The sequence below is a fragment of the Artibeus jamaicensis genome, unplaced genomic scaffold (assembly GCF_021234435.1).
Source record: "Artibeus jamaicensis isolate MK-2021 breed Jamaican fruit bat unplaced genomic scaffold, CSHL_Jam_final scaffold_537, whole genome shotgun sequence".
Classification (NCBI taxonomy): domain Eukaryota; kingdom Metazoa; phylum Chordata; class Mammalia; order Chiroptera; family Phyllostomidae; genus Artibeus; species Artibeus jamaicensis.
Window position 1 is genome coordinate 44802935 of NW_026522047.1, and position 24223 is coordinate 44827157.

General features: G+C 53.2%; 1 protein-coding gene across 6 annotated transcripts; it reads right to left on the reverse strand.

Moving 5' to 3' along the window:
- Positions 1–1586: 1586 nt before the first annotated feature.
- On the reverse strand, positions 1587–21556 carry TYK2 (tyrosine kinase 2). 6 transcript variants are annotated; one of them, XM_053658425.1, is made up of 26 exons: positions 21459–21556; positions 20901–20995; positions 20439–20622; positions 19901–20116; positions 17234–17357; positions 16967–17114; positions 16456–16619; positions 15176–15542; positions 14562–14750; positions 14316–14473; positions 12265–12373; positions 11985–12174; positions 11805–11908; positions 11524–11706; positions 11359–11446; positions 10295–10422; positions 9329–9464; positions 9087–9241; positions 8046–8196; positions 7481–7578; positions 7179–7371; positions 6748–6866; positions 6172–6344; positions 5842–5959; positions 4905–5015; positions 1587–4821 (listed from the first exon to the last, which is right to left on the reverse strand). In XM_053658425.1, the coding sequence occupies exons 4-26, from the start codon at positions 20094–20096 to the stop codon at positions 4687–4689; spliced, it is 3537 nt and encodes a 1178-aa protein (XP_053514400.1). In that variant the 5' UTR covers positions 20097–20116; positions 20439–20622; positions 20901–20995; positions 21459–21556; the 3' UTR covers positions 1587–4686. The 6 variants fall into 6 exon arrangements, with proteins under 6 accessions (XP_053514400.1, XP_053514401.1, XP_053514402.1 ...); XM_053658426.1 differs by lacking the exon at positions 21459–21556 and adding an exon at positions 21317–21430; XM_053658427.1 differs by lacking the exon at positions 20901–20995.
- Between the last annotated feature and the right edge of the window lie 2667 nt (positions 21557–24223).

A 24223-nucleotide genomic window follows, 5' to 3' on the forward strand; every position in this document is an offset into this window, starting at 1 on the left:
GTGTTTACCAGGGGCTGGGAGAGGAGGGAAATGAGGGGTTAGTGTGGAATGGGGGCAGTTTTGTTTGGGAAGATGAAAAACTTCTGCAAATTCATAGTAGCGTTGGTTAAACAACATTGTGAATGTATATATGCATATAATGCCACTGAATCATACACTTAGAAATGGTTAAAATGAGCCCTGGCTGGTGTGGTTCAGTGGACTGAGTGCCGGCCGGGGAACCAAAGGGTCACTGGTTGGATTTCCAGTCAAGGCACATGCCTAGGTTGCAGGCCAGGTCCCCAGGAGGGGGTGCATGAGAGACAACCACACGTTGATGTTTTTCTCCCTTTCGCCCTCCCTTCCCTTGTCTAAAAAGTAAATAAAATCTTTTAAAAATGGTTAAAGTGATAAAATTTATATTATGTATTTTCACACACACACACACACACACACACACACACACACACGGCATCTACTTGTTTTGGTTTGTATCCAGGACCTGAGACAGATTGATGGCAGAGGAAGGAACAGATAGGTGATCAGATACAGCATCATAACATACATGTAACAACATGGTAATTGTGGGATCTAGGGGTGTTCACTGTACTACTCCTTCAACTTTTCTGTTGAATAAAATTTGCAATTTTTCAGAATGTAATACTGGAAAATAAAAACAGCATCCCTGATGGGTCTGGGTCCACTCCTGCAAGCAGATCTTGAGTGCCTCCTGCTGAGAGGGTACAAGGGCCTCTGTGAAAGGTTTGCCAAAAACTGGAAACTGAACGTAATCATCCGTTGATCAAGGTAAGGATAGATGAATGCAACAAAACCACCCCCCAAAGATGAGGTCAGACTGGTAATGTCTATAGGACAAACAACCTCATTTCTTCACTATGTTGCCAGAGGGGTGGGGGATGGGGGGTAGGAAGAGGAAGAGGAACCGGTCCTCAGCCATACACAGTGTATGAACCTTGTTTGGATTTTTATTTGAACAGACTAAACAAATGCCAAATATTAAGGGACAGTTGGGGAAATCTGAACACTCACAGGCTACACAATGATAATGAGGAATTATTGTTAAACTTTTTAGGTGTGATAATGATATTGTAGTGATTGTGGTTACATCTTTTGAGATACATATGCAAGTTTTTACAGATAAAATGATATCTGGGATTTGTTTCAAAACAACCCAGTGGCAGAGGTCAGGACAGGTAGAGAGTTGAAACGTGACTGGCCATGGGTGTTGGAGACTGGTGGTGCAGTTTATATTACGTTATTCTCCCTTGTTTTGCATATGCTCCATCCATATAATAGTTTTTCATATTTTTTATTTAAAGATTTTATTTATTTACTTTTAGACAAAAGGGAAGGGAGAGAGAAAGAGGGAGAGAATCATCAATGTGTGGTTGCCTCTCGCACACCCCCTACCGGGGATCTGGCTCGCAACCCAGACACATGCTCTGGCTGGGAATCGAACTGGCGAACTTTTGCTTCACAGTCTGGTGCTCAGTCCACTGAGCCACACCGGCCAGGGTCATGTAATAGTTTTTAAAAAGCCCTGGCCGGTGTGGCTCAGTGGATTGGACATGGGCCTGCAAACTGAAAGGTCATAAATTCGATTCCCTGTCAGGGCACATGCCTGGATTGTAGACCAGGTCCCCACTTGGGGACGTGTGGGAGGCAACCAACTGATGTTTCTCTTCCTCTCTTTCTCCCTCCCTTCCCGTCTCTGAAAATAAATTTTTAAAAATATTTTAAAAAATGAAAAAGTGAGCCCTGGCTGGTTTAGCTCAGTGGATCGAGCGCAGGCCTGCAGACCAAACAATACGGTTCGATTCCCAGTCAGGGCACATGCCTGGGTTGCAGGCCAGTTCCCAGCAGGGGATGCACGAGAGGCAACCACACCTTGATATTTCTCTCCCTCTCTCCTTCCCTTCCCCTCTAAAAATGAATAAATAAAATCTTAAAAAAAAAAAAAAAAGAAAGAAAAAGTGACTGCACAATGCCCTGGCCGGGTGGCTCAGTTGATCAGAGCATCCTCCCGTACACCAGAAACTTGCGGGTTCGATCCCCATCAGGGCACATGCCTAGGCTTCGGGTTCAGTCTCCTGTTGGGGTGCATGTGGGCGATAACTGATCAATGTTTCTCTCTCACACTGCTGTTTCTCTCTCTCTCCAAAATCAATAAATATTTCCTCAGGTAAGAATTTTTTAAAAAGTAGCGGCACAAAAATAGGCCAAGATAAGTTTTTTAAAAAAAGAGAGATATACCCTATCAAATAGCAAAATGTATTCTGGTGGCAATGTCTTTTCCAATGAGCAGGCTATATCCTGCAAGCAGCTGTCCCTCTGGCTGTCCCCAGACACCCCTGAATATGGGCGAAGCCAGGCACACATGTGGTTCCTCCCCGCAGAGCTGTCATGGACAAGCAAAGGATTAGAAATAACTACACGAACCCCAGCAGGGGCTGCAACGCCACTGCAAACAGAACCAGGAACTACCGTGTGCCTGGGTATACGGGGCCATCCCAAAGACCCATTATGGAGGGAAAGGAAGAACAACGGTACAGACTCGAGCTGTGCATAGTTGCACATGTGACTATTCTTGCAAAAGACAGGAGAGCATATGTGTACAGATTTCCTTGTATCTAGATAAAAAAATATCTTTGGAAGCAAAAACAGGAAATCAGATGTCATTAGTTGCCTCCAGGGATGACAGTGGTGGCTGATGGATAGGAGGGAGACCTCAAAAAAATAAGAATTAAAATGAATAACTTTGAAAACTGTTATAAAATGCAAATGCTATTGGAATCGTGTGAAACTGTTCAGGACAGCTTCAGTGCATAAGGTTTTGAGAAGTCCTATGGGAAAGCCAATTATTTAACTGTTTTCCACAATGTGGATGGCACATAGGTGCCAAATGCACCTATGAGGCAGAAATGCTTTGGCAAACCCCAGGCTAACAATAGCAAATGTTTATTAGGCAATTGTTTGCATATCTCTCAGCTAAGCATTGAAACACACAAACTCAAAGCTATTTAATTAGTCCTCCAAGGTAGCAAGCAGTTGAGAACCGAGGCCCAGAGAGGGAAGGTCACTTGCCTGAGGTCTCACAGGGAGGAACAGGTGAAACTGGCCGTCTTATCAACATGGTATGTGGCTCCCCAAATCCTTTGTTGGTATATTTAACAAGTAGTTATTGAGTGCCTTCTGTGTTTCTGGCTAGCTAGTGACTTAGAGGGGAAGCAAAGGGTGAATAGTTGAATCTGGCTTCTTCTGTAGTATCTTGCTGTAGCTGTCGTGCCCAGAAGCGCAGATGCTTGCTGAAGAAGGACCCAAAGGCCAGAGCCTCCGCACAGGAAGTGGGCGTTTATTACTAGCCCTCCAGAGCCTGGGTCAGGCTCATGACTGCTGACGATGCTATGGTTTGAATGTCTGTGTCCCCTCGAGATTCAGATGTTGAAATTCAGACGCCCCATGTGATGGTATTAGGAGGTGGGTCTTCGGGAGGTGTGTAGGCCTCTCATGAACAGGATTACTACCCTTATAAAAGAGGCTCCAGAAAGATCCCTGGCTCCCTTCCACCTTGTGAGGACACAGTGAGAAGGTGTTGTGGACCACTCTGCCTGGTTTCAGGAATTGTAACTCTGCCCCCTGTGGCTAAGGATGAGTCAGTGACCTTTGGAATGTGAGCCACAGGAGACAAAGCCTGTCTCTGGTAGCAAATGCTGCCTCAGTTTCCTCCCTGCCCCCAAAGCATGGTCGGAAGTCCTTGACAGGTAAGACCCCTCAGAGGAGGGGCAACCTAGGCCAGACACAATCACTTGGGAGGCCTTCATGGAAGGACTTGGGGGGCTGCAACAAAGAGCAATGGACTCTCACCCCCTGGCTTTGAAATAGCCTGAGTCCCCATGTTCTCTGGGAGAAGTGCTTCCTGACTCTAGTCCCCTTAAGCCTGAATACCTGATGGGGAGGGGTGCAGCTCCTTGTCTTGCTAGAGCGTGTCCTGGGGAAAAATCTGGCATCACAAAGACTTCCTGATAAACCAGTGAAATCTGCTCTGCTAAGAGTGTTTTCATTCATATCAAAAGGGTTTGAGCAGGAAACCCTAAAACTCTGTTCCTGACAAACTCTGACTCAGACTAAGCCCTCAGATTTCTTCAAAATGTTATCTGCTGTTTGATCCTTGCCGCTCTGTATTCCTGTGTATTACAACCCAATAAAAGCCCTTGGAGGAAGGGGATCAACTCCTTTTTCCCCGGAGAAACTGGCCACTGCTCAAGGCCTTTTTCCTCTGGGAAACTGGCCACCTCTCCTCCCCAAGCAGATCACATCATATCTCAGTCATGTTTACTGTCATCCGTGGCACACTTGCGAAGAAAATCACCCCCACAAGAAGGTGCAGGCTATGAAGCAGGAAGAGGGCCTTCACCCAAATGTAACCAGGCTGGCATCTTGAACTTGGACTCCCAGCTCCAGAATTGTGAGTTGCAGTTCTGTTGTTTCCAAGCCCCCCAGTCTGTGGTGTTCTGTTACTGCAGGCCACATGGACAAAGGCAAGGAAAGTCAGGTCACAGACTTGGGGTCTCAGGCAGTAAGGCACAGGGAGTAGGTGAAGCCAACTTCCTCCTGGGGTGGAAGTGGGAGGCCCTCTCCGTGAGTACTACCTGCTCCGATTCCCGGGAGCAGAGCCACTGGCAGGGTTCAGCAGACACTGAACACTGAGGGGGCCTGGCCCTGGTATTTCTCATGGGCCGTTTTCAGGATGGGTACGAGGTTCTGGAAGGTTGGGCGAAATGAGGCCTCTGCCTCCCAGCAGTTCTTCATGAGCAGATAGATCTGGGGAAGGAAAAATGGGGCTGTGGTCGGTGCTCTGTCCACAGCCCGACAGCTGGGACAGTGGAAAAGGTGGGGAGTCTCACCTCATAGGGACATTTCTCTGGCCGTGGCAGCCTCTCCCCTCGTTCCAGCAGCTCAGTGAGCCTCAGTACTGTCATCTGCCCCTGGGTGGGGCCTATGAGCTCGATGAATTTCTACAGAAGAAACCAGGTAAGTCTTCTACAGGCAGGGCTGCCTAGGGAGAGGTCGAGTTTGGAGCAGGACCACAGGGGTTCTAGTCCTGCCATGACCACTTCTCAGCTTTGGACTTAGGATCTCCCTACTTTAGGTTTCATTTTCCCATCTGTGAAATGGGGTAAAAGCATCAACTACCTAGGGTGACTGGGGAAGTTAGATAAACTCATATTCATGCAGTAAGTCTGAATCGGGTGTTTGCTGCTGTTACCAAGCCCCCCAGCAAGCTGCTTTTGTCTGCCAGGATCTGTCTTTTTCCCCCTCTCCCATAAAGGTACCCTGAATGACTTTGGAAATAAAAACCTAACATTCTCTTAGCCCCCCCCCAAACCAGGCCTGGCCAATAATTGTGGCCAATGGATACACAGTGATTGGCTTTCTGGAGGACACATCAGCCAAGTTGGGCCAATCAGGTAGTCCTGAGAATTAAATTGGAAAGAGGGCCCTTCCCCCACCCCCTCAGCTGGAGCTGGGGTGAGGCAGACTGTTGCTAGCACAGAGAACAGTGGAGCTGAGGGATGGAGAAAACGAGGTTCATGATGACATGAGAATCTACATCAAGCTGCACCCCAACTCTTCCCTTGAATTTGCAGAATAGAAAAAGCTGCTTCTGAGTGGAGTTTTTGTCACAACCAAAGCCCCTGGCATTGGAAGTGGCCCATTTTACAGATTGGGACTGTGAGGCTCACATGGATTAAGCACTTGCTGTCCTGAAGAAGTTGGGAACTGAATGTGTGCCTTCCTAACTCCTCTAGTATGGAGTGGGGGTGCGGGCCCGGCTCTCACCGAGGGCGGGCTTTGGCTGGAGTCACAGTAGGTCAGCAGTTCATACAGGGTGACTCCAAAGGACCAGACATCAGATGCATAGTAGAACTTACACTCCTTCAGGCACTCGGGGGCATACCTGTGGGGAGACGGCAGTCATGTTTCGGATCAGACCAGGATGGAGTCCTTCTCCGGGGTGTGGGAGCCCCCAGCCCCAGTCAGGGCCCCATCCTTAATGGGGAGCAGTTTCACTGAGACCGGGCCCTGTCATCTGAAACCCCAGCATCTACCTCCACCCTGTCTGCCCCAGAAGACCCTGGCACCCCCTCTGGCTGGGTCCCTCCTGGTCACCAGAACACGGGGCTGTCCCCATCCTCGCGCACGCGGTAGTACTCGTGGCCTTCAGGCACAGCCTTGGTGAGACCAAAGTCCCCGATCTTGACCAGGCTGTCGTTGTCCAGCAGCACGTTGCGGGCAGCCAGGTCTCGGTGGACATAGTGCTGCGTGTGCAGGTAGGCCATGCCCTGGGGGTGGGGCGGGGCAAGTCAAGACCAGTGGGGCGAGGCAGGGCCTGAGGAGCTATGGCCAGTGTGGCGAGTGAGAACAGGCCTGCAGGACCTGGAGCAAAGGCGGGCAGGATGGCAAGTGGAACCCAACAGAACGGAGCTGGGCCGCAGCGGAGACCCTGGCCAGGGGGATGGGCAAGCTGGGAGGGACTGGGCTTCTGGGTTTAGCCAGGTGAGCAGCGAGAGTGTCAAAAGTGCAAACTAGGTGGGTTGGGAACCTGCCAGCAGGCGTGTGGCCAGGTGATGGGCTGAAGAGGCTGGTATAAGGGACAGCAAGCGTGGGGGCAGGCTAGCAAGCAAAGGGATGGGTCGAGGCCAAAGTGGAAGGGGCAGTTCTTCGAGCAGCGTTGGACTGGCCTACCTTGCAGATTTGCTGCGCGAACAGCAGCAGCTGGGCCAGCCCTATGCTGTGCCGGGGCAGGTAGTCTCGGAGGCTGCCCAGGGGCATGTACTCCATGACAAGGTGCACCGCTTTCTCGCCTAAGGGTGATAGAGGCAGGGGCTGGGGAGCTCCCATCCTGAGCCCTGCAGTTCCCCCACCCCAAGGTGGGGAGGAAAGCGCTATCCCACACTAGGCCTAATCCTCAGGTGGAATAGATCCATCCTGAACCCCATCCCCAATCAAGTGAGGGAGCTGTTAGCAGCGCCCACCCTTCCTGGCCCCAGCAGATCTGGCAGGGAGGGAAGGTGGGAAGGAGGCAGGCCCCCTACATCTACAGACTGTGTCTTCCAGCCAAAGACTGAGAGGCTCTAACTGGCCAGGCCCTGATGGACCTGCCCAGTCCCACCCACCTTGGTCTTCACAGCAGCCCTTGTACTTGACAATGTGCTCATGGTAGAGTGTACGCAGGATGTCGATCTCCCGCCTCCAGCCAGTGTGGAGCTGAGGGCTGCAGTCCGCCTTGAGAGCCTTCACGGCCACCATCTCGCCAGTGCCTTCATTGGTTGGGTCATAGCAGTACAGGCTGACCTTGCCGAAGTGACCCTGACCAAGACACAGGATGGTTAGCCCCACCCCCGTCTCCCTGGGCCCTGCCTTCCACACAGGTCTCTTTCTAACAGCCCGACCCTCTGCTGCCGCTCCAGGCCCTCACCTCACCCAGATCTCGGATCTTTTTCAAATAGCGCTTGTGGAAAATAGTGGGGTCTGACGCTGGTGAGGTCGGGTTCACATGCAGGACTGCAGAAAGATCTGGAAGAGCCACAGTGAGTGAGGCCAGACCCTGACCCTTTACCCAGCAGGCCCACACTTGGGGCACAGAAAGCAGGTGAGTGCTTCCCCTAGCATCCAACCCGGAGATCAGAAAACTTTCTGCAATAGCCGGAAAACTCCACTTCTGGTCCAAAATGCAGTTGGCTGCATCGAACTGACACCTGGGATATTCTGAGACTGGGTAAGGGCACAAACTTTTCACCGAGAGAGAAAACAAAAACAAAAAAACTGTGAGGGTCTAATTCATCCACAGAAAGTTGTGGCTGCCCCCTAGCACAACATTAAGAACTGGGGGCATTCTCCCCACCCCCTTAAGTGAAGAAGAATCGGCACACACCCTGGACCACTGTACACAGACAGTCCTGGGGTGGTGCACTCTGCTGTGGTCAGCAGGGCTCCGGGCCCCTCCCCCTGCCCCAAGGTCCCAGCACTGGCTTGGGGCTCACTTTGGAGCTGAAGGTGAGTGAGGTCACGAAGGATGGTGCGGAAGGAGGACCGCTGGGCTGGCTCATAGGTCAGGCACTGGCTGGTGAGTGTGGCTAGCTCCGGGCATGCAGGTTCAGGCAGTTGGTGCCGCTTCTGGTAGAAGCACTCTTTCTGTGGGGAAGGGGACCTAAAGAGTCAAGTGAATCTAGCCTCTCAAGTCTCCTTACACAAGAGGTAGAGTTAAACCCCCAGAGCGGCAGGTCTAGACCAGCCAGGTGCCTCGTTCTGTCATCCCTATTTTACAGATGAGACAACTGAGCCCCTGCAAAGTGAAGCCGCCTTGCCTGCCACTGCAGAACCAGGCCCTGAACCGAAGTCCAGCACTCACGTCTGGCCCTTCCTGTCCTGGCTTCCTCACACCTCTGCTCCCAGGAAGCTCTGCAGATGCAGCTTCCCAAATGCACCAAAGCCTCTTAGACTTTGCGCAAGCTGTGCCTAGGCTACCCTTCCCTAGCCTGGGCCACTGCAGTATTTCTGCACTTAGATGAAAACTTCCTGGACCTAGTCAAGTAGCCCAGTTGGTTAGAGAGTAGTCCCGACACTCCAAGATTGCAGGTTCAATCCCTGGTCAGGGCACATGCAAGAATCAGCCAATGAATGCATAAATAAGTGGAACAGTTTGTTTGTTTTCTCTCTCCCCACCAGTCCTTAAAACAAACAAAAAACTTCCTCTGGGAAGCCTTGTCTGATCCCTCAGGTAGGTCAAGGCCATGCTCTGGAACCCCCTCTCCCCTACAGCCTGTGCTTCCCCCATCACTGCCCTGGTCACTGTCCCTAAAACTGAAGCAGTCACTCATTTGCTGTATGCCACAGTGACCTTTGAGGTCGGGACTACTGTTAACTCCAACTGACAAATAACCTGATGGCACCCCAAAGAGATGGAGCAACACACGTAAGGCCACAGGCCAGATGGGGGCAGCCCTGGACTCTGATGTGCCCTCTACGCCCCTCAGAGGTGCTGGCGCATTTGTGGGAAGGGCCCAAGGGTCACCCCCGTGTACCTCAGAGGGACTGCGGTCCTGCAGGGGGGCCTCCCCGTCGAAGCAGATCTCCAGGAGAGTGGCACCAAAGCCCCACTTGTCAGCGGCGGTGCTCAGGCTGTTGGCCCCACCAGACATGCACTCGGGGGCCATCCAGGGGATCCGCTCTACGCGCTCTGGGGGCCAGGGCCAGGGGTCACCAAGGGTGAAAAGAGCGGGGTAAGCCTGTCCCCATGCCCAGCCCCGTCCCAGTCAGTCCTCACCCTCCCTGGAAAGGGCACCCAGGCCCACGCCAGGGTCACTCAGTTTGATGAACGGGCTGGTGCCCTCCGCCAGCCCCACACGTGCCAGCAGGATGTTCCGGCCACACACGTTACCGTGAGCCAGGCTCTTGTCCTCCTGGGTGGGAAGGAGAGGGGCGTAGCCAGTAGGGGCCTACAGACCCAGTTCACACCCATCCCACAGGGACAGCCCATGTGAAAAAGACAGTCATGGTCATTATTGGAATCCCAGTACACTGTCATTGTGACCGAACACCCCTGGGTGCCCAGCGAGTCCCTCCTGTTCTCCCAGAGCTGGTGGTCAAGGCTCCTGGCCTGGGACAAAAGGCCAGAGGACCCCACTGCTGTCCTCAAACCCACACCGGACACACCCCTTCCCCAGGGCCTTTGCACTGGCTATTCCCTCTGCCTGCGGTGCATCTGGGAATCCTTCCCCAGCCCATTTTTTTAAAATTGTACCTCTTCCCCAGCTTGTAGCAACTCCGTAACTGCCCCCCATTCTCTCCCAAGTTTCTTACTATTTTCTAACATACTGTGTAACACAATTATTTCTTGTTTATCCCTTCCAAGTAAAAATGCTGGCTCGTCAAAGGATACAGACTGATGTCTCTTTTTTTGTATGTCCCCAGGGCCTATGACAGAGCCTGGCACACAGAGGGTGCTCTGGAAATGGGTGACTAGACCGGGAGGGGCTGGGGATGAATGGCAAGAGAATGACACAGGTGGCCGAGGCCAAGCCCCATTGGGCCTCAAACACAAAGTAGAGGAGTTAGGTGTCCTCTTCAGGAGAAAGGAGCCCCATGGGTATGTGAGCAGAGGAGGTTTGTGGGAAGACCTCCCGGGGCCAGTGTGTGGACTGAAGGATGTGTTAAGGCCTCCCCGCCCAGTACTGAGGCTGCCCTGGCCCACCCCACTGGCCCAGCCCCCCCTCTCCCACAGGCCACACACCAGGTAGCTGAGGGCACTGGCCAGCTGCTGGGCCACTGCCACCTTCCAGGCCACAGGCACACGGCCCCTCTCCCGCCGCAGCCACACGTCCAGGGGTCCATGCTCCACGTACTCTGTCACCATGATATCTGCAAAGGCCAGCTGCTGCAGGGGCCGCCCCCCTGCTTCCACCCTCCAGGGCACCAGGGGAAGAGTGGGGGCTGGGGCTGCGGGTGGGAAAGCTGTTAGGCAGGGCGGGGGGCTTGGCTGTGTGGGGACTTGGGAGTGACTTTGGGGAGAGAAGAAATGCAGGATGGAGCACAGGCTGAGGTGGGTGCAGGGTGAGAGGCAAATGGTGTTATTTGGGTCCAGGGTGAGTCTGGGGCACAGAGTGACAAAGGTGTCAGTGACAAAGGTGAGGATGGGCCTGGGGACCAGGAGGTGGGTACCGACAAATGGAGGCGTGGAGCTTGACTGGGGCATAAGTGATGCTAATCCCACAGGGTTGGGTGCTTGGGGTGCAAGGTATGCAGGGTCGGGATACGGGCTGGCATTAGAGGGAAGTGGGAGAGATGGACACACGGAGTTCAGGTTTTGAGGGCTGGCTGAGGTCACGCTGTGCAAGGAGTTTTGAGTTCTACGCACAGTAGGGGTAGAGGTAGGGGTGGGGCAGGGGCTGAGGTCTGGGAGGACTGGGGTGCCCAACAGGGTGGGGTGTGCACAGGGTCACAATCCTGATGGGGTCAGGGGGAAGATGGGGGCTGGCAGTCCAGGGATGTAAGTGGTGGAAAAGGAGTGGAATGCAGTCAGGAGTCAGGCTGTAGTGAGGGTTGGGGTGCAGGTAATGGTCCAGGTGTAGTCAGGGCCTGAGCTGCAACAGGCTGGCACATCGTCAAGGGCTGGGGTATGGGTGGGAGCTAAGGAGTCAGACTGGGGTGCAGTCAGGGGTCAGGATGCTGGGCAAGGGCCAGTGTGTAGCCAGGGGTCAGGATGCAGGTAAAAGGCTAGGGCACAGCCCAGGGAGTGGGTACCGGTGGCGGGGTCAGCCTGTAAATGGTGGGGAGTGTGTGCTGGGGTTTACTCACTTTTGGAACTGTGCACGCAGATACCGTGGAGGAAGGTCAGGTGCACATGGGACACCTGGCTCATGAGGCTGGCCGTCTCATAGAAGGCCTGTGAGGACAAGTCAGGTCAGGTCAGGTGGCCACATACACTTCCCCGCCCCTGGCCCCCTCGTGGTGTTCACTCACCAGTGCAATGTCATGGTGACTGGGGTCCAGCACCTTCAGCACCACTCGTAGCTTCTGCCCACGGTCCTCACCAAGTGAGGTGGGGTCCCCACCATCTGCCTTGTCCTCCTCAGGGCCTCCGCCCCCGACTCGCAAGAGGCCTTCATACACATTGGTCCTTGTGCCCTGGCCCAAGTGGGACAGCTGGGGGAACAGGGCAGGGAACATCTCCATGACAACAGCTGGTGACAGCCCCCCACCCCAAGCCCCTGTGCCGCAAGGAGCCCCGAGCCCACACATACCTGGGTGATGTCATCCTGGCAGATTCGGTGGAAGCTGAGCTGGCTGAGGTTGAGAGACCTGGTGCTGGCCCGAGGCCCCCGCATAACGATGAGGTTGGAGATCTCTGTGAGTGGGAGCAAAGTCACTGAGGGCTGGCATGTGGGGTGCTGCCACCCCACCCTGTGGCCCTGTCATGGTACCTCCTGGCCTTGGCAGGCAGCAGTGGCGCAGGGAGAAGCAGCTGTCACCGGCCCGCAGAGAGCAGCCCTGCAGCGCAGCCCGCAGCTCCCGCACACTGGGGAAGGACCGGTCCCAGCTCTCCAGGCTGAAGGCCCCTGCAGACAGCTCAATGGGGAACTTGCGCAGGCGCAAACACTCAGTGCCAGAGACCTGGGTCGGGTGGCAGGGTGACGGCGGTGAGCAGGGGTCTAGGCAGGGAGCGTACCCAACCCCAGCCCAGTGCCCCTGCCCCAAACCCACCTGGTCCTGCTGGAAAACTGTGAGGATGAGGCGGTCGAAGTGGCTGGTGCTCCAGTGGATGAGATAAAGGCCACCCTCTGGCTGCAGCTTGGCGAGCACATACGGCTCCCTGTGGGGGGCAAGGGGGCAGTGTCAGAGGGCACAGCTGGACCCCCACCTGGCAACAAGAACACCAACACCTGCCCAGGGAGTCACCCTTCCATCTGGGACAAAGGTCAGACCCATCTGCTTATGTAGTGACACTGAGTCTGGGACTCACACGCACAGCTCTATCAATGTCACACATGACAACTCACGCAAGGACGGGCACAGGAACAGGCACACACTTGTGTGCAATGACTGTCAGACACCATCACTGACCCAGCGACACACACACAGAGGTAGAAAACAGCTGTCAAATGTTGAAGGGCACACACCCAGCCACTGACATTCACAGGGCGACACACCCACAACAGTCTGTCACTCAGCTGCTTACTCAGTGTGACAAGGCAGTGCAGAGGCACTGACGTCCCAGGGCCAGAGATGACCACAGCACAGCAGGCACCACGCAGGGACACAGCACTGCAGTCCCAGGTGCCCACATGCTACAGACTGGCTGCCTGTGCCCCCTAAAATCCACACGTGGGAGCCCTGGCCCCCAGCATGGCAGTATTAGGAGGGGGCCTTTGGCGGGCAGTTCAGTCATGGTGGTGGAGCCCCCACAAGTGAGATCGTGCCTTAGGAAGCGGAGCCCGGCGCGGCCAGGCAGCTCACTCCATTAGAGCACCATCCCTACACACCAGGCTGCAGGTTTGATGCCTGGTCAGGGGACATACAGGAAGCAACCAGTAAATGCATCGATAAGTGGAACAACGAATCAGTGGCTCTCTCTCCCCGCCACCCTTCCCCTCTCTCTAAAATCAGTCAATTAAAAAATTTTGAATTAAAAAAAATGGACCCCAAAGAGCTCCCGTGCCATTTGAGGACACAGCAGGAAGACAGCTGCCTTTCACCAAACATCGGATTTGCTGGTACCTTGAACTTTGACTTCTGGCCTTCAAAACCGTTAGAAATAAATGTCTGTTGTTTCTAAGCCACCTAGTCCTTGGTATTCTGTTACAGCAGCCGGAACAGACTAAGACACCCAGTGCCATGGCCTACAGATCCGTGTGAGTGGCACACTCCTGGCTGTGACAGGGCACAGCCAAAGTCCTCACGAGAGAAAACGCCCACTTCACCCTCCTCTGGTGTAAAGACGAGGCTCCCGGGGTCAGACCTCTTCAAACACCCCAGGGGCAACTTCCAGTGTTACAGACAGAACAAAGGACACGCAGACACGGGGCCAAAGACCAGGTAAGCTGACAGTCGCAAACAGTGGCCTGGCAGCAAGCAGGGCGGCCACACAGGCATCTGATTGTCACACGAGCACTCAACACTTCACACTCTCTCCCCCCTGGGAGAGAGGGAATCACGCAGTGATCCACAAACACCAGGGCAACACGCCTGCAGGGACGTAAACACCTGCACATATTTCCAGATGGCTGCCGATGTTTGCACAACACAGCCCCACAGAGAGCACCCGTCCCACCTCGCGTGAACGCATGGTGACGATTTCACATGCAGTCACCGAAGCAGTGGCAAAATGCTGCATACCAGGTGGCTGTTACACACCAGACAGGCACTCCCATCGCGACACGCCGCCCATCCCACTGCAGGCGCCCTCTCTCCCTCTAGACGCCCTGGTGCCACACTCGCGTGTGCGCACACATGGACAAGCACACAGGGACAGACACACATGCATGGACACAGGCACTCACACAAGCACACGTGGGTATGAACGGAGGGCTCACATCGCAGGTACACACCAGACACAAATGCGTGCATGTGTGTGCTCACATGCACTCACACAAATGCACGCACACCCGGATGCACACAGGCACACAATGAGACACGAATGCACACAAATATATGCACACGCCTTGTCTGAGCCCCGCGGTCCCCAGAGCTCAGGGTCCAGCGGGCAGTGGCTACCCCCATGGCCCGTGCTGCACAGCCTCCCTCTGGGCACTCACAGCAGGGGTCCGTGGATGCCGTCCCGGATACTCATCACCAGCCGTGGAGGAGCCACCTCGTGGCACAGGTAGTGGTTGGAGTCAGCTGTCAGGCGGAAGTAGCCATCCACCAGTGACACCAAGGACAGAGCGATGGCCCGGGAAGGCAGGGTCAGCTCCTAAAGGCCATGGGAATGTCAAGCAGGCATCGTAGCCTGGAGGTGCCCCCCAGCTGGCCCTCAGCCCAGCCCCAGCCTCGGGCCCCACCAGGCACTTGTCCTGGCAGTGGATGCTGGCATGGCGTTCTCTTAGCACCACGTGGGTGATGTCCTGGAAGTCACAGAAGTAGGCCCATGGCACCTCCTGTGGCCTGTCCTTGGGCTCGTCACCCAACCCTTGGGCCTTGGCTTTCTTCCCAGATAAGTCAGCACGAGGACTCCTGCTGCTTCGTGGGCCCTGAAAACACAGTACAAGCGGAAGCTGACCCAAGCAGGGCTATGCCTGTTTAGCCCCCTGCACATTCCCCATGGGGATGGGCTGGAGTGACCAAGAAATCTCAAGAATCTCCCTCCTTGAGTCACGGTATCACAGGTGGGACAGAGGACCCACCCCCAAGAGTCCCACCCCCACACATGCCAGAAGCTGGAACCTTAGGGAGGTCAAAGAGAATCCTAGTCCTCTCATCCCCCGAGTCCAAAGGGCTACCCAGAGGTCAGACCCCAGGAATCAGGCCCCTAGGGGAAGGAGGACACTCCTTAAGAAAGAGACCCATGTGGGGAAAGGGTTCACCATAGCCCCACTCCGAGACCAAGGTCAAGGTTGAAGAGGAGCTCCTGCCTGACTCCACCTGGACCCCCAAATGAGAGAGGCGCCCTGCTCACCTCTGTCTGTACTGGCCGCCACTGGATGCCACCAGTGCCAGTCACCAGCACCTCATGGGTAGGGGATTCAACCGCAGACTCGGGCTCAGGGTCTGCAGGGGCCTGCCCACTGTCCCAGATGTAGCAGCGCTCCCCTGCGGCCTGAGGTACCAGCTCTAGGTGGCACACAGCCACACGCTCTGTGCCAAAGCGGGGTGCCAGCCGCTCGAGTGTGGCCAGGTACTTGACCATGATGACCTGCTGGGAAAGGTGGCCTGGCTGGAAGGCCTGCAGGAACCTGCGGAAGATGATCCGCAGGCGTAGCTGTGTGAACGTGTTGTACCGTTGGATCTCCTCCCGGAAGGAGCGCGGGATACAGTCCTTGAAGCTGTGCGGATGAGCAGGAGGGGCTGGTTAGGGGCCTGGCTTGCAGGCCTGGCTGAGCGAGATGGGACAAATGACTTAACTTCTCTGAACTTCAGCTGCCTCGTCCAGAGAATTGGCAGGCTGTCATGAGGTAGAAAGAGAATATAATAAAGGGCCAGCACAGGAAGGCTGGATGGTGTCGGGGTCGGGGACGCAGATCTCAGAGGGGGACTATGGGCCTGAAATCCCAGCTCTTGGGCAACTTCCTTAAGCTCTAAAGGGCTTGTTTGCTCATCTAAAAAATGGGTGCAAACACTGCCCACCTGTAGGGCTGATGACAGCTGTTATTATGACCGAAGTCACTATTGTATTTATTATTAACATTATGATCAGCAATAAAAGGCACGACTCTGGAGGCTCCTCGGCTCTTCTTCAAAGCTCTGACCCCTCCCCCCACCTCCCCGTCACCTACCCTCTACTCTATCTTCTCCCAGACACCCACGCGGCTCCCTCCTTCACTTCCTTCAGATCTCTGAATGTGAGCATCACCTGCTCAGTGAGGAATTCCACAACCACCCAATTTAAAATTATACGCCCCTCACTCCCTGACATTCCCCTTCTTTTTCTTTTCCTGCTTAATTTTCCCCCATTGCCCTTTATCACCATCCAGATTATACATTTTACTTTTGTTTTGTTGTTGTTGTTGTTGTTGCTTATCCTCTTCACCAGCTATGAATAACAAGAGGGCAGGGATTTTTTTCTAACTTGTTCACTGTTGTGTCCTCAACAACCAGAACTAGTGCCAGCATACAGTAGGTGCTCGATAAATATTTGCTGAACAAATGAAGGCATGGCAGTATGTAAGGTCTGCCTTGGCCTCCAGATGCTTGGGTATTTGCACCCACCTAGAATGTCTCTGCCCCATTCCCAGGTACCTGATCTTCTTGGCCACCTTCTCCAGGGAAATACCACGGCAGAGAGAGAGGTGGCAGAGGTGTAGAAAGGCCATGCCTAGGCTCTCATTCTTAAAGTGGTGGAGCTCCTCCTCACTCGACAGCTCCCACAGGGATGCCACATCGTTCACAAACTCATGCTTACCCTGGGCATGGGAAAACCAGGATGAGAGGGAGGCCTGAGATCCTGTTCACTCCCCAGCTTCTGGCCACTTTGGGGAGGGGAGACACTCCCCATTTTCTGGGAATTCCAAATACACAGCATGCATGTCTCCCCTGCCCAACCCTATGCCTGTGGCAGACATCACTAATTGATCACAGCACTCTTTACAGTGTAATCCTAAGAATCTCAGAACCCTTTGGTTCCAGTAGAAAAAGGATCCCAGATGAAATGAGTTGGAACCTATGAGCTATAACTGGAGAAAGAAGAGGGGGCTCCTCAACTGCTCCTAAGTCCCGCTGAAATAATCCCACCTCCTTGCCCTGCTCACACCTGCTCAAAGAGGTACTCAAAGGAGGCTGAGTCCAGGAGTGGCAACCCCTGTTCTGCCTGTTCTGATGAAGTCTCGGCCCCTGGGGGCCCACAGCGGTACACGGCTGGCTCCTGAGGATTCGTGCCATGCCAGTTCCGGAAATAAAACCTACAGGAAGGAAGCAGACATGCTGGGGCTGAGCGCAGATTCAGACAGCTCCAGGAAGCTGGGGTCAGAGGAGAGAAGACCACAAACAAGGATAAGCCTTCCCACAGGTCTTCACTCACCTCATGCGGAAGTGCAATGTCAAATTTGTGTCTCTGGAGACCTCTAGAATGTGGTTTGGGGGCAGCCAGACCTGGGCCCGGGCATCAAAGAGGGCAAAGAGATTGAAGCAGGGTGGAGTGATGCCTGGAACAGGGGAGAAACAATGTCAGGAGTCAGCAGCGCCTGCTGCCATCCCCCTGTGGGCCCCCAGACCACCTGTCTCCCTTACGAGGCTTCCCTGGGCCTCTTCCCTTCCTGAAAGAGCACAATGCAATATGTTGATCATGCTTTTACCATGGTTTCAATTGTGCAGGTCTACTTATATGCAGCTATTTCTTTTTTCCAGACAGAAAGGGGAAGGGAGGGAGAAGGAAATGGAGAGAAACATTGATGTGCAAAGAGAAACATCAATTGGTTGCCTCCCCATGCCCCCAACAGGGGACCTGGCCTACAACCCAGGCACGTGCCCTGACCAGGAATCAAACTGGTGACCCTTCAGCTCAAAGACTGACATTCAGTCCCCTGTGCCACACCCGCCAGAGCTGACCAGCATTGGATTTTAGGTAAACTTTAGTATCTTAACTCAGGAAAAAAAAAAAATTGGGTGGGCAAAACCTATCACTGATCCCTCTCTCTCTGAACTCTAGCCAGAAAGATACACCCAACCACCTCCGGGTTATCTCCCCACAGATGTCACAGGCCCCCTTAGATGTGCCTTGTTCCAAACACATCTTTTAGTTCCCACACCTGCCCCTCCTCTGCACAGTTCTCTAAGCCAGGACTTTGTCCTTGGCCTCAACTCCTCCCACCCTTTCCACCTCAGACGGGTACAAGTCCTGCTCTTTCTGCATCCTCCATCTCTCCAGGATCCACCCCCTTTCTTCAAATCCAAAGCCCAGGCCTAGTCCAGCCTCTGGACTTGCTATCATTCCCCACAATGGCCTCCCAAGGCATTTTAAAAATACACGTCACTTAAAATTTTTATCTAAAATAGCCCTTTAAGATGAATTTATAATCAGTACCACCTACTGAATAATGAAAGAAAATGGAGAGTACGACTGAAGCCCCCACCTACACCTGCCTCCTTTCTCCTCCCACAGAGGTGACCATACTCCTGAAATAGAGTTTATCATGTTCATATCCACTGTGATCTAGTCTCAAATATTATAAACTCAAAATGTGGTATTATACCATAGGTACCCTCCTGCAATCTGCTTTTTCATGCCACGCTGGTTAAATTCCCTTTTCGTGGCTGTATAGTATTCCAGTGTTCAACCACATGGCTATTTCCTTGTACGTTCCCCTGCAGAGGGACTTTAAGATAAGTGAGGGAGCTCTGCACACTGTCATATGCGTCTCCTGGAACATAAGCTGAGTGTCTACATGGTGCATATCTAGGAGTGGAGCTGTGTGGCCTCAGAGAATACACATTTCAACCCTGTTAAAATGTGTACAACGCCAAAATCATTCTATGTCACTACATCGAAGTGTATTGCCTCCCTCAGAAGGAGAATGCCTCCCTGTGAGACAACTTCCTAAAGAGCCAATCTGACTATTACATCCCCTGGCTTAAACCTTCCATGGCTCCCTATTGTCCCCGTGAGAAGGCCTAACCCCTCATCTCAGAATAACCATGACCTAGACCATTACAGTTATGCCCTGGTTTCAATTCCTTCTCCCCCTTCCAAATTCTTGAAACTGACACTCTAGTCATTCTTAAGGTCGTTTGCTTCCTCAAACAGATCAGGCCCCCTGGGCCATCTGCACATGCAATCATTCCCTCCGACGGACACATTTCACATCGCCCAGCACATCTGTCTGAGTTCTTTTAAGATCCAGCCATGGATTGAAAAGTACAGGATATTGTAAGAATCCGCCAGAAGGCCTCCACCTAGTCATGGGGGAGGGAGTGAGAGGACTTCCTGGAGGAGGGGCAAGTAAGCAAAGTCCCCTTAGAGAGAGTTCCTCCTCCTCTGGCAGAAGAAATTACACTCTTGAGCACACCTACTACAGGCTCTTTCAGACTTTCCCTGGCTCCTTCTGCTCTCAAGAAAAAGTCTAAACTCTCAGTCCCTCCCTCTGGAGCTTAAGGCACTGTGAGGCCCGGCCCTGACTGACCTCTCTCTCGTCACCTCCCACCTGGAGATCACCTCTGTCTAGGCTTCCCTGCTCCCACCCCACCCACCACAGTCTGTCCCCCACACAGCAGCAAGAGAGCACCCGTGAACACCTGAGTCCAGTCACGTCCCTTCTTTGCTCACAGTCCCACCTCACTTGGAGTAAAATCCAAAGTCCTCCCTGAGGCCCACAAGGCCCCACACCCTCACCCTCAGCTACTCCCATCTCCTCTCACTCAGCTTGAGCTGATGCTGACAAATTCCCACCTCAGGACCTTTGCACTTGCTGTTCCCTCTGCCTAGCACCCATCTTCCCCAGATATCCCTGTGACTCCCTGAATTGTCTCCTAAAGTTTTAAAATGTTCACCATCACTTATTTCTGCCCTCTTACACAGTTTTCTTACTTATTATATTTCTTGCTGATTTCCCCATTAGATTATCAGTGCTACAAAGGCAGTCATTGGGGCCGGCACACAGTAGGGCTCACTCAGTGTATGTTGAATGAACAAACAAATGGATGGATAGGGTTCAGCTGTTGCCAGCACCTCCGCTCCTGCCATGGGACTCACCGACTTTTTGTGCAATGTGAATGCAGACCTCCTCTGCGGTCAATGTGGCCTCGCTGAAAGTGACCCAGGGCTCCTTGCTGTCGGGGCCAGCCCAGTGCAGGAGCACCTTCAGGCCTCCTCTGGTGGTCATGAGCTGAGCTTCATCCCCATTGGGCTTGCTGCCCCTGGTGGTGGCCCCCCAATGGCACAGAGGCATGCTCTTGACAGCTGGCTTGGCTGGGAAGGGAGAGCCCATTAGTCCCCAGGCCTCAGCCTGAAGGATCCTGTCAGCCCCGTAGCCTGCTGCCCCTTCAGACTGAGGCCCGAGGGGAATATTCTGAACTCCCCTTGCTGTGCAACCTGAGGCCCCTGATTCCCCTCCCTGAGCCTCAGTTTCCACATCTGTGTGATGGAGCTGGGGTATGTATACCCACCTTTTAGACCTTCCGCAGACAATAACATCCAACCTCTTAACTGGACAAACTGACACCAATACAAAAGCCTGCTCTGAATGCATTATTCCCAAAATAACAAGGCAGGCAGGAGTGGCCCAACAGACCTGGGGGTTGAATCCAGGCGTTCTGTGTGTCAACTCAGGCAAGTCACTTAGCCACTCTGGGCCTCAGTTTCCCCATTTGGAGAATGGAGATGCTGAGAGTGTTGCCATCAAAAGGTGGTAGTGACTTTTCAACACAATTCTGCATCTTCATAGGCATTTGTTCAGCACAGACCTTGACATAGGCCTGAAAAAATAACAAATATGACAAAACAAGAGTAAAATCATTACTGGTTTCATTCTGGTGATCATTTTTTCTCTTTCAGGCCAAGATTCCTGCCTCTCACATCTACTCCCATGAGCGACCCAGGCCCTTCTGACTCCCCTGGGCCAAGGAGGGGCTTGGTTCTACTCTCTCCACACAAACCAGCTCTGGGACTTTCCAAAGGCTAGGCCCAGAGCCCAGGCCTCCTGAGGTCTCCAGTATTTCCAGGGAGGGGCTGTCAGCGATTCCACTGATGTTACCGATTTAAGACAGTGATGGGAAAAGGTGAATGTTGTAATAGCATAATGTCGGATGCCTCAGGAATCAGTTCCTCTCTCTGGGCTTGTTTCCTCACCTGGAAAATGAGCACAAAAAGGTCTCTTCCTCAAAGGACTGTGGGGAGGATTCAATGAGATGAGGCCGAGAAAAGGCTCGGCACGGGGCCTGGCATGTCATGGGCCCTTGATAAATAGTTTGCTACTATTGTGTATTAACTTTTGAGTTAAGATCGTGGTGATGGGGCTTTTGAGGTTCCCATCCTTCCTCACCCCCATTGGGCCCAGACCCAGCTTTGAAGATGGAGTCAGGGTAAGGTCTAAGCTCAGGAAGCCTGCACCCCACATACCCAAACCTCCAAACCCCTCGGGCAAGGGCAGGAACCGTGAGGTGCACCCACCAGGCACAGACCAGTCCCCGAGGCAGCGGGTGCTTCTATCCACCTCTTGCCAAGTGCGGCCAGTCCCGCGCCTCCCGCCGGCCGCATACTTCCTGATAACCACTGGGGGCGCCCTTTCCGTGTCCCCTTCCTCCTCACTCACCCTGGCCCGACGACTCTGGCTCGAATCCAGGACCCAGTGTTGCCTAGGAAGTCAACCGACACCTCACCGCCGCCGAGATGCCACCTCCCATTGGCCACCTGAAAAGGGCAAAGTCATTGGCTGCCGCCATGCCAATCACATATAACCTTTGTTCCTTTCCCTGCAACGAGACACTTCTATTGGTCTCCGGTTCGTTTTTTGCTAACTGCGATTGGTTGGGCTGGCTTCCGAGTGCCCCTGAGTCAGCGACAGGCTGACATCCGGTGGGAGAAGACGCGGAAACCAGTGGCCCGAACTGGCAGGAGGAGGAGTGTGGTTTTCCGGGGACACGGCGTTCTCAATTGCCCACGCAGGCGGTGGGCCCTATTTCCTCATCTCAGTAGATCACGGCTGTCAGCCGCCCTTCTCTCTCTCAGTGCTCCAACCCCTGCCCTGTGAGTCCCCGTTCCATCCGGCCTTGTCTCTGCCTGGCCGACCACACCTCGCTGGCTCAGACTGCTTCCTAGTCTGCAAGAGGCTCACATCTCTTACATCCTTGCCCGCTGAGGCCCCTTGCTGTCAAAGTAGCAGCTTGGACGTTCCATCTGATCTGAATTATCATCCCCACACGGTGAGTCGCTGCCCTTTACAAAGAAGGCTATAAGCTGGACGTTTTACATTCTTGTTTGTTTGTTTGTTTGTTTGTTTGTTTGTTTGATCCTGGCAGCAGTCCTTTGAGTGGTGGCTCTTATATCCATTTCTCAGAGAGAAAAACAGACACAGGAAATGCCAAAGGGTCTTTCTTTAACCAAATTTTAGTCCTCTGAGCCATCTTGTCCAGTAGCCCTCCACCTTGGCCTAGGTTCTGTCTTTGCCAGTCCAGTCTGAGCAAAGACTCCTAAGTCACCCCATCACCCTTGATATCTGATCAAGTTCCTCACGCCCCACCTTTGATGTGTAAGTCCTGGGTGTCTCTTTGGCAAGAATACTCATAGGTCAGATTAGCAAGGGGAGAGTCTCTCTACCCTCGATGTCTCCTTTTAGTCATTTTCCATCCACAGATATTACCACACCCCCGTCCCCCCACCACACACAGTTCCCAGCTGTCTTTGCAGTACTGAGAACTGAGCCGGATCTCTCAGCCATGTTACAGTCCCCTATTGCAGTAGATATGAATAAAGTCTTCCTTACCGTTTCAACAAGCGTCGGAATCACTTTTTTCTTTGACAGAAGTCGAGTAACTTTTTCAGGTCACCACACAAAGGGGCAGAGCCAGGCCTCTTTCTGGAGATGGAGCTGTAACTGCTATGACCAAGGGCACATGGCTTGCTCCTCTGTGAGTCTGAGAAAATGTGAAGAAAGAGATTCTTCCTCACAAGGCAGCTACGGAGATTCAGTGCGAAGTAGTGGAGAGAAACGGAGCCTGGAGCTGGGAGGGCAGTGACTGCTGGGAACCTGGGGGCTGGGGAATTCATCCTGACAAGGGAATAATATGCAGTTGGGGGGGAAAAATATATATATATACACACACACACACATTTACACATGTCTCCAGAGTGTCTATATATTTCATAATAAAGGAGAGGAATAAAAAGTATGTATTGTGTTTGGAGGAGGTTGTCAGGAGGACGTGACCACTGGTTGACTCTCAAGCTGGACCCAGACAATTAGAGGCTGCTCACCCCTGCTCTGTCCTTGTAATGCATGCTGTACCCACAGTTCCCACAGTGCACACCGTTCCAAGGACACAGCCTCAAGAGAGTAGGTGTTGTTGAGATCATCTGAACAGTATATGTGACTGGACTCCAATAACACCTCTGTATAAGTTCATAAGATTCTGGTGGGCAGGGGCGGAGATCTGGTCACCATCCAGGACACGTCTTATATGTAAGTTCCCTTGCTTGTTAAACCTGCCACCTACCAATCTGGAGTGATCTGCCTCTTTCCCTGGTTTCTCCTTACCTTCTGTCTGTGCGGGCCAGTTTATAAATGAACAATTTTATTTTGTTATGCCTGCTCAGCCCGCCTATGGAAGGACTCAAGAGAAAATGGAATTATTGGTTGGCTCAGGAAGAGAAATCTTAGGGTCCTTTTTGACTCCCCTGCTTCTCACACCTATTGCTGGTTCATAAGAAAAACCAGCCTGTATCTCACATCTCCCTCTCTATTCCACATTACCCCACAGCTGGACCAATGCAGTTGCTTCTGTCCTGTTTCAGGGCTCCCACCCTCACCCCTCACAGTCTGTCTTCCCTTCATTGCCCAGAGGGCACCTGTGAGCACCTGAGTCAGGCTTTGTCCCTTCTCTACTCAGAATCCTCCTGGGTGCCTACCTCACTCGAAGGAAAAGCCCAACTCCTTTCTATGGTTCACAGGACCGGCGTGACCACCCCCTCCCTGCTCTCACCTCCTCCCATTCTCCCCCTCACTCTGCTTCAGACACAGGAGCCTCCTTGGTATTTCTCCAACATACCAGGCACCGTCTGGCCTCAGGGCCTTTGCACTGGCTGCTCCCTCTACCTGTATACACTTCCTGCCACGTCCACTGCCGCATCCACTGTTGGATCCCTCTCTCCGTGACAAGGTCCTGAGAGGGGGTGTAAGACTTCAAGGAAGCAGTTTCCAACCTGGTGGACGTGGCATGGAAGGCCCTGCAATACCTATTGTGATTGTGCTTGCTTTGGGGATCATGACCCTTTTCTGCTTTAATCATTATGAATACCCTGGCAGTGATTCAGATAGTGTGCCTGGACCTTTCCCGGCTCAATGAACGGAATAATAATATC

What these genes read in the sequence shown, in the direction of transcription:
- TYK2 (XM_053658424.1), bottom strand. Translation starts at nt 20,135, where the DNA reads ATGGGCTCTCCCTTCCCAGCCAAGCCAGCTGTCAAGAGCATGCCTCTG. An exon ending in TTGAGTACCTCTTTGAGCAG is followed by an intron (nt 16,620 to 16,966) that starts GTGTGAGCAGGG and finishes TCCCATGCCCAG; the next exon opens with GGTAAGCATGAGTTTGTGAA. An exon ending in CAGAGAAATGTCCCTATGAG is followed by an intron (nt 4,822 to 4,904) that starts GTGAGACTCCCC and finishes TTCCTTCCCCAG; the next exon opens with ATCTATCTGCTCATGAAGAA.